General features: G+C 42.2%; 1 protein-coding gene across 4 annotated transcripts; it reads right to left on the bottom strand.

Moving 5' to 3' along the window:
- Positions 1 to 311: 311 nt before the first annotated feature.
- On the bottom strand, positions 312 to 7,928 carry SULT1C4 (sulfotransferase family 1C member 4). Of its 4 annotated transcripts, none has more exons than XM_019282644.2 (8): positions 7,865 to 7,928; positions 6,763 to 6,940; positions 4,890 to 5,027; positions 2,977 to 3,074; positions 2,541 to 2,667; positions 1,213 to 1,307; positions 834 to 1,014; positions 312 to 682 (listed from the first exon to the last, which is right to left on the bottom strand). In XM_019282644.2, the coding sequence occupies exons 2-8, from the start codon at positions 6,926 to 6,928 to the stop codon at positions 570 to 572; spliced, it is 918 nt and encodes a 305-aa protein (XP_019138189.2). In that variant the 5' UTR covers positions 6,929 to 6,940; positions 7,865 to 7,928; the 3' UTR covers positions 312 to 569. The 4 variants fall into 4 exon arrangements, with proteins under 4 accessions (XP_019138189.2, XP_019138188.2, XP_019138186.2 ...); XM_019282643.2 differs by lacking the exon at positions 7,865 to 7,928 and adding an exon at positions 7,766 to 7,858; XM_019282641.2 differs by lacking the exon at positions 7,865 to 7,928 and adding an exon at positions 7,398 to 7,470.
- Positions 7,929 to 11,597: the final 3,669 nt, after the last annotated feature.

Raw genomic sequence — 11,597 nt, 5'->3', positions numbered from 1 at the left:
GTTCAGCCCTTCAGCAAATTTTATCAAAGGAAGTAATGGGTATTCAGTATTCTTGGAAATACTGCTTTCATCTCAACAGCATTTATAATGTCCAACTTAAAATGAGACCAAATTAAATTTATTCTACTTTGTGGACTTCTGTTGGTCTCTTTATACTTGACCACCTTTAAATTTGTTTACTGTTATTTATTGATTACGACCTGTTGCACTCCTTTAACACCTTTTTTCCTGTTGGTTCCTAGTTTCTGTTAAGAGTTTGATTTGAAAATGCCAGCAATATCAACTGCAGCTTTACAGAGACCAAAACTCACAGCATGTCTGAAATATTTTTATTAATGCTGAAAGTTGCTGTGGTAGGCGTGACTGAGAAGTGTTCAGTGGAATTATTTCAGAAGTGTTCAGTGGAATTACTAAACTTTGGCATAATTTGGGCACTCTCTCAGTAATGAAAAATCAGTGATGTGTGAAAGAGAGATCTTGGATTCTTAGGGACACTGACATTTTGTGAAGGAAAAGCAAAATATATGACATGGAAAAGGCTGAAGATCATTAAGTTCCATTGCAAGTAATTACAGTTCCATGCGAAAAACAAGAGAGGTATCAGACATTTTCTTCTTATAGTCTTCATCAAATTTCTCATTCTGAGCCACAGTGAAATGATTCTTCCAGTCTGCAACAGTCCCTAAGAAACAGAAAAGCAAAAAAAGAGAAAAGATTAATTTACCAGTATTTCCTGAAGCTCATTATCCATAACTTATCAGATACTTTTACTTCAATGCTTATTTCAAAACAGAATGACAACCAGAGTTGATGTCACTAACAGACCTCAGTACCTTTTCTCATGAATGGGGAAATGGAGTGATCCATTATTCCTTGAAAGTCTTTAGTGTAGTTTGCCATGGGATTGTTCTTCATTACCTCAAATGAGGTGCTATGGACTATTTTGTTTAGAACCTCCTGGCTCAGATCCTTCTCAAGGAATTTGGCAATCTTCTGAATTTCTTGCTTTGGATTCTGCAGAGACAATTACAATGGGATAAGATGGAGAGCTAGGAAAGGCAAAGAAATCAAACATAGTGTTAGAGCTGCAGTTCTCAAACAGAGAAGATCAGGTCTGATAAGAAGATCAGGTAATACAAAACTGTTGCTTGTAGTAGTATCTACTAGACTTACATACTTCAGAGCTCTATAAACATATGTTCTGCCTTTTACCTCCTTCATATCTTCATAGAAGAGATAGAGAATACGGTGCTTATCTTTTGCCTTCCACCATCCTTTTACGTGGTCATACCAGGAACCCCAGAGGACTGAAAAAGAAGTAATAGCAGCAGCAGCTATAAATGCCCCAACTGTCTTTAACACGTAGCACTCATGTTTCCCTCTTAACCAGTACCTGTGAATTTCCAAGCTGGTTTTGAATCACTATGGCTGTGATAAGCACTGCTGTGCACTGTGCTTATTACAGCATTTTTGCTATTAATCCCTCAGGTGTATGGATGCTCAGAGCAGGATTCATGTGTAGTTTTAGAGGGCAACAAATGCAAATGCATTATGGTCAATGGAAACACATTTCCAGTATTCATTTGATCACCTGGACAAGGCTTGTCTTAATTGTCCCTGCTTTGAGCAGGGCAGGGGTTAGAACCATACAGACAACAAAATTCCATTGTGTTATTCTATGATTCTACCTGGTTTAAATATTTGCTATGCTGTCAGAAGTGCCTGCTTCTCTCCAGCAAGTGTCAAAATGATTAGCTAAGACAGAAGTAGATATGTTCTAGATGTCTGCACTGGGACAGATGGCTCCCAAGCTGATCTGGTCAAACACAAGACATAAGGCCTCCTTTGGACGTGAGATTCTTACGCTGGCCCTGGCCCAGCCACTGGTATTTCTAGGCCTACATGGTGGTAAAAATATTAATGACCAAAGGAAGCTTTAATGACCCAAACTGTAAACTGACACACACTTGACCAGGTTTTGTTTCTTGGATATCCTGTGATATCAGCACCTCTTTTAGAAACAGATGAATCAGCTTCTGGGGTTGCCTGCCCTTAGTTAGATAACTGTCTTTGTTCAGATGCCTGATTTTTAGATACATTAATTTAGGTACAAAGACTCCCTTATCTCAAATTCACACTGCACATTTCTAGCAAAATTAACCCTCAATTTCTTTTTAAAATTTCTAATTTTATCAGTCTAGAGTAAAACCAATTAAACCATTGTTCCTTTTCAACTGGCTTCTTTTAATCTCAGAGACAAGAGATTAAGACTGAAAATTGCCATACATTTTTCTGAATGATAACAGAATAAAGAGTAGTTGGGTTTTTTTTCTCAAAATGGGAGCATAAAGGTAGATTTAATCCTTTGGGCAATAATAAAAACCTGTGAATGAAGAAAAATTGTGACTGAAACACCTTCAGCATATATCCTTCCACAGTGTCAGAACTGGATTTCAAACCATAACTGAAATTAATAAATCAATGCCATGCATTCTTAAAATGATCAAAATCTCTTATACAACTGATTGCAGTTAAATCACCTTTTCCAGTCATGAATTTCTCCACAAACTCCTCCCAGGTTCCTGGATCAGGCAATCCTTTATTCATTCTGTGGAAATGGTAGTATGACACCAGGTTGTCTTTTGCATTTCTTGCCACGTAGATTATCTTTATTGATATGAAAAGAGAGAGAGAGAAATTAACTTGCACATACTTATATAGATATTGAGCATCTCCTGGAGTTTTCTCTTGGAGCCTGCTGGTAGAGGTTTAAGAGATTTTGCTTTGAAGCTGCCATTTTCTAAAATCCAGCTCAGGTAACTTAGTCATGACTTTAGATTTGCACGGACTTTGCACATTAAAGGGAAAATATTTTTGGAGACCTTTTGTTTTCACAGAGATTCTGGAAAACATATTCTGCCCTGGTTTATGTCACTTTCTTTGCCCTTGAAGTAGAGTATGCCTCTTCAGCCTTACCTTACAGTTTTGTTCCCAGAAGGATGGAGGCAGCAGCTGCACAGGCAGATGAGTTTTTATTGTTCGTGGAGATGGCATGGCTTCAGCTAACTCCAGACCTGTGGGATGTTAATTATAAGATGTGAGTTGTTCTCTAAATTGCACTAGCACTTCTTTCCTGTGCTTATACATGTGATTGTGACTGACTTTTCAGCAGTTCACCTTGCATTGATCATTCATATCCACTTACATAGCAGTGTAACATATACAACATTACATAAGCATCTTCAGTGTTTCTAGAGAAAGTTTTATGTATGTATTCAAGTAGAAAAGGGGAAACACTGATTTATATCTTCGTGCTTTCTTGGGCCCATACCTAACTCCTGCTCTCCAACGGATAGTGATGAATACTGATTTATATTTATCCAACCAAAGTTTGTCCTTTGCAGTATTTAGTGATCTCCTTCCACCTTACAGGTAAGAAATTTTTGTTTCTTTCTAGGATACAAGAATATGACTGGCTGACTAGACTTTGTGAATAGCACATAAAGAGAAACTAAGAGAATGACAGTGGATTTTCAGTAGCTATGGATATATGGGACTACTTGGGAATATCTGGTGATATTTGGAGATGTGCTATCTCCTCCCTTCTCCTTTTTAAACATCTGTCATGACCTCCATAATTTTTTTCGGTCATCATCTATCATCCTCTGTCATCTATCATTTTTTTGTCTCTCTCCGTGTCAACACATTCTAGCTTATAAGACCAAAAGTAGCACTTCTGCAGAGCTAGTCAAGCTTTTCAGCTTCAAACCTGAGAGTCTGACTTAAAGATTTGTGTGGAAATGGAGGCCTTTCTGGGGGAGACTTTTGTAAGAAACTGCAAACCAGTGAAGCCTGCTGGTTGCCTGAATGTCCCACAGCTTGTTTAGATGACTAGACCCTAGAACTGAGCAGCGGTTACTTGAAACAGTAGCAAAACCACTGAAAACATTATCCATTGTACGGTATGCCCATCCTCTGCCCTGGAGGGGACGCCTGCTGAGATAGGGAGATTGCACAACCTCCCAGCAGAATCCCCCTGGAAAAGGCAGCCACCCTACACCTATGGCGAGAGAGGACACAGACCCATGATCCTCTTGGAGACCTATGCAGATCCTTTGTAACCCATTGGCTTTTACCCTCTCACACCCACCCCTGTATCCCTATAAGATATAGCCCTCTGCCCCTGTGGGATCAGAGAGCTTGTCCCTACCCTCTCCTTCGCAGGGTGTGGACTGATAAAGCTGCCCCATGCGGAACTGCTGTATGGGTCTCTCGTCTCCCTCCTCCTGGTCTGGCCTGGGGTTTGCCTCGCAGGACAAGAGCTGAAATCACTCCTGCTGAATCACTGAAGAGCTGACAGCCTGCTGAGACAGGCACCCCCTGTGAAGGCACCCCGGCGGCCAAGGGATCGCCGCAGACCTCTGAGGGACTGTTCCTTGCAGGACGCTCTCTCTGGAGCTGTCTGTTTCCTGGGTCTGAGCCACAGACCCCGTCCTGGCTGCTTTAATCAACCTTTTGGAAATACGTCCATGACATAGTTTTCTCTTCCATACAGGCTGTAATCACAGAATGGCATTCAATTGCCCCCATGTTGCCATTTTATAGGTATCTGCTGCTGGTTTAGGTACTGTGGAGTATGAAACACAGCTTCAGATACCACTCCAAAACATAATGGTCTTCAGTAGCACCTGAAGCTATCACATCTGCCAGCCTTGCAGCACTTTGAGTAGCACTAGTTGTTTATGTTAAAGCAACTGAACTGGTCCTTAGTAGCCAAAATGGTGCTTAGTTCAAGAACAGAGCAAGTAGGACCTTTCCCAGGAAATTTGTGGCATCAGCACTAAGTGCTTGTTTTGTTTCATTTTGTCTAAAAAAGAAATAATAGTCACCTGAGTAACGTAGAGATGGAGGCTCTGGGATAAACCACTCAAGGAAAGGCTGGCGTTTGTAAGTAGTCTCACGTTTACACTTTTCAGTGTCTCCATTTTGTTGAACCATATCCACTATCTCCTGTGTCCACGTGGTACCTGAAAATGTCAAATGTTTAGAGGTTTCCCTCCAGGATAGTCAACTGTTTCTTCTTCCATGGAACTGAAAGCCAGAAGGATGGACTCTGTGCTAATGGGGGAAAGAATAGCATAGAAAATAATAGACAAAATGGAAAGAGAGTGTAATAGAGGCAAAATGCCTAATTAAGCATACAAAGGTAATTCCCAAAGCACAATTTAAGGAATTCCATTTTAGACAGACTTCTTCTTGCTTAAAGAAATAGCCCCCACACCAGTACTGAAAAAAACACTAGGATAAGCTCACTATTGTTTGCAGAGAGGAATAAAACTCCCTTCTTTTATCCCTCACAAAAAGTCATGTATTTCAATTTTGTTTTCATACTGAATTTGAGCAAAAAAATGCAATACCTGAACTTCAAGTGAGTAAAAATTTCATACAGCTTGAAAATATAAAAAAAGTGGCAGTATTTGCAAAGTTTCCATTTGAAACATGTTTATGAAAGTCTGAACATTTCATCTGCCCGAGCAGCTTCAACATTTTATAAGAGTTACAGCATAGTGTATCTTGTGTGTTTCTTTCCTTTTATGGCTGTCAACACTGTGTTAACTGCACCTCCTCTGAGGTACTGTGGCAGGTCAGCTAGAGAACAGGCTAAGGGATAAATTGGAAAGCAATTTGGGCAGGAGATTCAGCTCTTCTTAAGATGCTTGTGTTGTTCATCTCAGACAGGCATGACATAATGTCAAATGGAATCCTAACTTTAATTATTTTCAGGGTTTTTTTTCTTTCTCTCGGACACATCTTAAAGACACAGAAAGGCATAGGATTCATGTCTGGCACAGGGCAGTTGATAGGGAATACAGTATCATACATTCACTCCAGGACAAGTGGCTAGAAGGTTTTAATCCCAGCTGGATAAAATAATGTGGTTTTGCCTTCAGTATACAGAGAGCAAATCAAAAGCTTTCAAGTTTTACAAAACTTATGGTGGGGTTTTTTGTTAAAAACATTTTTTTTTCCCCCTACTGACAAAAAAGAAAGCCCTTAAAAATTGTTGCTAATTCAAGTAATTATTTTTTTATGATGATCAAATTCTCCCATATCTGTTCCTGAATCTCCAAAAGGGTACATGTTTTTATTCATACAGAATTAATATTGATGCTTGTTATTTGCTGTTTTCTTGTGTAGTAAGTATAAATGGTCTGATGAAGAGGAGAAATATTGTCCAGTCACTGAGAAAAATACCAGAGAGCTAATATTAATGGTAATTTTTTTTTATTGGCCAAAATTACTAAATTAATTTGGTTATTTTAAAGAATTAATCAATTTTCAGAAATCACTACAAGCTTACACAACAAATCATTCCCCAAATACATTATGTATTCCATAGTCATACAGTCAGTTTCTATTATTTCTTAGTAATGATCAGTTCTTTCTAGGCATTGTTAAATCGCTGCATATTGGTGGAAAACTTCTATTGACACCATTAATATAAATGCATATAATCTCAGTTAAGGGAAACAATTATAGGTCATTAGACTTTGGCCATTTGCACTTCAGTAGTAACAGATGGTTGTTGCATCTGCCAAAGAAGTCAGAAGTTACTAGTCACAGCTGACACAGCTTCATGTCTTTAAAATATGTCTAGTTTGGAGTTAAACAAATGTCAATCACAATAGAAAAACATAGATTTCAATGCCAACAATAACCACTATGCCAAACTTTTCTATTCTGTTTCCTACCCACACCAACCTGCTTTTGCATAGGTTGCGATGAGCACATCGTCAGGTCTGGCTTTGAACTTCCACACTTGGTCCCACGTGCTGCCAATTGGCTGTGTGAGGGGAACACCTTCCACTTCAAATAATTCAGGTCGAATCACTGTCTCTTTCAGACTCAAATCTTTCATTTTATCCATGGCCAATGAGCACTGCATGAAGAAAGGCTTAGAATTAATATGGCTGCTCCAAAAAAAAAAAATCTGAATTTCCTCATCTTGACGTCTCTCTTATTGACTAAATTCCATGTCCTCTGATTTCTTTGGCCATGATTTGGCCTATCTGGATCCATATATAGACTCCTGGATCTCATTTTCAGAAATGCTTGGTGTATTGCTAGTAGTAGTTCTCTGTGTCTCTAAAAATCACTCTGTTTACTCAGGTAAAAAAGGAGAAAAAAGTCATTATTCTCATATCAAACACATTTTTGTAAAATTCTGATGGTTGGTATGAGGCCTTCTAAAGGCAAGAAAAAGTATTCAGAGGTGTGATTCAAAAGAAGGAAGAGAATAATAGCTGGCAATGAAATCATCATACAGGACCCAACCCTTCCTCTGTGAAGAAAGTAAACAGAAATGCCTGCTACCACCCTTTGTGCGTTATACTCACAAAAATATTTGCAGACCTTTTCTGTGTTTAGTTCCTGGATCTTTTCACTTGCGGAACTCTTTGCTGTATTTTGAAATATGTTGCACATAAATAACCTGAACTAGATTGATAATTAACTAAAGGTTGTTAGACTTCAATTATGTAAATCAATCTGTTTTACAATAACTAGTTATTGATTTCTGGATTTCTCCCAAGGAGACCTCTTAGGCATAACTTTCAGAGCTCCAGAGTCTGGTTAGAGGAAAGATCTGCTTAATGGAAGGCTACAGAAAGAATCCCAATTAAAAATATCAGCCAGAAAAAAAGACATTTCGATCCCGACAGCAAACATTGCTAGAATATTTTCTTTAGTTTTCTTGTTTACTCACAGCAATTTTATACAGATTCAGTTGAGAGGAATGAGATGTTGGATTGGTGGCTGAGCAGTCACTCGAGAAATTTTAAAAAAGCAGGAAAAAGAAACTTGCCAGAGAATTTTTCCTGCTTAAATGTCTTCAGTCCTTGGCTGTATTGATAACTACACAGGAATGTAAATCTTCAGGCATAAGTAGGCTGAAAACTTGTGTGGGTGGAGATTCCATTCTTCCTATCAGTGTGAGGAGAGTAAAGGAGGAAGTGCAGCAGCAGCCAACAGCTGAGCAGTTTTTGTGGCAAGGTTTATGAATCCTTTCTAATCCTGTGAAAGAAAAACACTTGGAATTCTCATCTAGAATCTCTCAGATTCTTTACTGGCAACAACAAAAAATGTCAGTCAATAGCTCCAGCAAGATTATTTTAATTTGTCTCTGTCATTGTCAACAGTCTTGGGATAATTCATTTTCTTACTAATATATAATCTAAATTGCAAAGATCCCGTGTGTGCAGAGAAACTCTGCACTGAACTGTGGCTCAATGGGCACATGTCAGGCTCCAGTACAGTGCTAGAGATTGCTTATTCTCAGTCTGCTAGGGTCATTTGTCTGTTCAGGTGTAAAGTCCCAGGTTATGGGAGGTGGTATGTGTCCAGGGAATCTGCCCAAATCCTTGCACACACCCTGCCGTGCAAGGACTGACTACTTTAGGGCGCATCAGAGTTTTTCCTCATCCCAAAAATGTTATTCTCTACTTCCCATCAGCAGGTGATCCAGCCACCTCCCAGGAAGCAGGGCTTCAGCCCACAGGTGGTTGCTGTATGTAAGTGTCTCGGTTTTGAAAGACAGGTGTCTGCTAAGGAAGGCAGAGGCCCCCCTTGAAGTGGCAGATATAACCCCTTTTCCCTCCAAGTTATTATATTTTGAAATCAAGGGCCTTTAGGCAAAGATGTGGGAAATAGGAATAACAGTTCTTTACTATATATATATATATATATATGTATATAACCAGTCAACAGAACAACAACAACTATGGCAGTAACAGCAATCACAAACCCAGTGCCAGCCTTCTCGGCTGTCGGGCCCTTTCCCCTCGGGTGCAGTTCCGCTCGCAGCCGGCAGGGGCGCTGGCGGCTCCCGGTGAGCAGGGCAGGTGCGATGGTTCCCCCGCGGCTGCAGGGGGCGCTCCGGAGCGAGCTCGGGGAGCACGCGGCACCGGTGCCCTGGGATCCCGGGAAGGGATGGAACAAAGGCTTCACAAACCCCTGGGCAGCCGATCCCGGGCTCTCAGGAACAGCAGGCTGGAACAGCAGGCTAGAATGGCAGGCTGGAGCGGCAGGGGCGAATGCAAATCCCGGGTGGCAGGCGAGATGTATCCAGATGGGAGAACCCCACGGAGGCCCAGGCAGGCAGGGCGAGCAGGGCTACAGCATAGCGAAAGCTCGAAGCAGCAGCGGGGCAGGGCAGCCACAGCCCGGTCTCCAGCAGGGCAGGGAAAGCGGCTTTTGGGGTCCCGGCGTTGTTTCCAGCAGGAAGAAAGAACGGCCAAAAAGAAAGAAGCAGCAGCTCCTTTCTCTGCAGCTTCTCTCTCCGGACGCTCAGAGCGAACTGACCCCACACCCAGGTGTAGACAAAGGAGTAGCCAGGCCCGCCCCATCCCCCCCCCCCCCCCCCCCCCCCCTTTTGTCTTTCTTAAGTACAGCTATTTGTCCCCTAGCAACATGCATATGGGAAAAAATTCCTTTAACAGGAAAAAAAACTAAGATTAAACTGAAACCCCAACAGTAAGCCTACTGCACTTATACTTACTAGCACTATGAGGGTGCTATGGGGAGAATGAAATCCATCGTGTGAATGGGGCATCCCCAGTTTCTCTGGGCAACCTGTTCCACTGTCTCACTACCCTCACAGTAAAGAATTTCTTCCTAACAACTAATCTAAACCTACTCTCGTACAGTTTGAAGTCATTCCCCCTTGTCATGTTGCTACATGCCCTTGTCAAAAGTCTCTCTCCATCTTTCTTGTAGACTCCTTTCAAGGTACTGCAGGGCCACAATTAGGTCACCCTGAACCCTTCTCTTCTCCAGGCAGAGCAATTCCAATTCCCTCAGCCTTTCCTTATAGGAGAGGTGCTCCATCCCTCTAATTGTCTTGGTGGCATCCTCTGGACTCGCTCCATCAGGTTGATGTCCTTCGTGTGCTGAGGACCCCAGAGGTGGATGCAGCACTCCTGGTGGGGTCTCACCAGTGCAGAGTAGAGGGGCAGAGTCATCTCCCTGAACGCGCTTCCCAGCCTCCATTGGATGCAGCCCAGGACACGTTTGGCTTTCTGGGCTGCAGGTGCACATTGCTGTGTCATGTCCAGGCTCTCATCCATCAGCACCCCCAAGTCCTTCTCCCCAGGGCTACTCTCCAGCTATCCATCAGGACTCTGAGCCATTGACCACTATCCTCTGGATGCTACTGTCCAAGCACTTTCTTATCCATCTAACAGTTCACCCATAAAATCCAACTCTCTCCAATTTAGAGACAAGGATTTTGGGGGGACTGTGTCAAAGGCTTTACATAAGTCTGGATAAATGACATCTGTAACCTTTCTCTTTTCCACTGATATGGTCACTCTGTCTTAGAAGGCCACCATGTTGGTCAGGCAGGGCTTGCCCTTGGTGAAGTCATACTGGCTGTCCCTAAGCACCTCCCTGTCCTCCATGTGCCTGAGCACAGCTTCTGGGGGGGAAGCTTCACAGAGGTGAGGCTGACAGGTCAGTAGTTCCCAGGATCCTCCTTTCTACGCTTTTTAAAGACAGGTACAATTTTGTCCTTTTCCCAGTCACCTGGGACTTCACCTGACTGCCATGGAGAGTGGCTTGTCAACTGCATCAGCCAATTCTGTTAGGATTCTGGGATGTATCTCTTTGGGTCCCATGGACTTTTGTGTGTTCAGGATCCTAAGATAGTCATGAACCTGATTTTTCCTTACAGTGGGAGGGACTCTGTTACCTCAGTTCCAGTCCTGCTGTCCATCGACTCAAGAGGTGTGGGAAGAGAGGTCGCCATTGGAGACTGAGGCAAGAGACTGAGGCAACTGATCTTGATGTCTCTGATTAGCTTGTTTATGTTGGTGACCACCAGATGCAGTGTCACATCCCCTCTTGTAGGGTTGTCTATTCCCTAGCTTGAAGCACTCAAGCACTGAAGCAGCCAGACAGAAATCCACTGACCTGGCCTGTGGCTGTAATCTTTCTGCATGTCTCGAAGTTCTGATGAGGCCAGAGACTGCGTTGCTTCCTCGTTCTTTTTGAATTCTCTCACTCCTTCCTCCAATTTCTTTGTTGAAAAACCAGCTTCTTGATAAAACCCTTTGTGCTTTCCTTGCCCCCTTTCTAATTGATAATACAGATCCATTATTCTCCTTGTCAACTTTTCCACAATTACTGTCGTTGTTGGATCCCTGTCTCAACCATGGTGCTCTCCAACACATTTTGTGTCCCTGCCTGTGACAATCCTGTGACAGTACTGGCCTGTGGCTCAATGGGCACATGTCAGGCTCCAGTACAGTGCTAGAGATTGCTGATTCTCAGTCTGCTAGGGTCGTTTGTCTGTTCAGGTGTAAAGTCCCAGGTTATGGGAGGTGATATCTGTCCAGAGAATCTGCCCAAATCCTTGCACACACCCTGCCATGCAAGGACTGACTGACTACTTTAGGGTGCATCAGAGTTTTGCCTCAACCAAAATTTTTCTTCTCTGATCCCAGGATGACACCAGATTCCTCAAGCTCCACAATATGCTAACAGTGTTAATTATTAGTATGAAAGTTCAATGAGGGTGAACAGGGACCTTGTGAGCCTGA

The sequence above is a fragment of the Corvus cornix genome, chromosome 1, assembly GCF_000738735.6.
Source record: "Corvus cornix cornix isolate S_Up_H32 chromosome 1, ASM73873v5, whole genome shotgun sequence".
In the NCBI taxonomy this organism is placed as follows: domain Eukaryota; kingdom Metazoa; phylum Chordata; class Aves; order Passeriformes; family Corvidae; genus Corvus; species Corvus cornix.
Note: the sequence above shows the minus strand (reverse complement) of the source record. Positions and strands in the feature narration are given on the sequence as shown.

Excerpts from the sequence above, each read along its gene's own strand:
- SULT1C4 (XM_019282644.2), bottom strand. The coding sequence starts at position 6,928 with ATGGATAAAATGAAAGATTTGAGTCTGAAAGAGACAGTGATTCGACCT. Across the intron at positions 1,308-2,540 it reads GAAATTCATGACTGGAAAAG|TCCTCTGGGGTTCCTGGTAT; the intron begins GTGATTTAACTG and ends CTTCTTTTTCAG. Across the intron at positions 683-833 it reads TTCCCCATTCATGAGAAAAG|GGACTGTTGCAGACTGGAAG; the intron begins GTACTGAGGTCT and ends TCTGTTTCTTAG.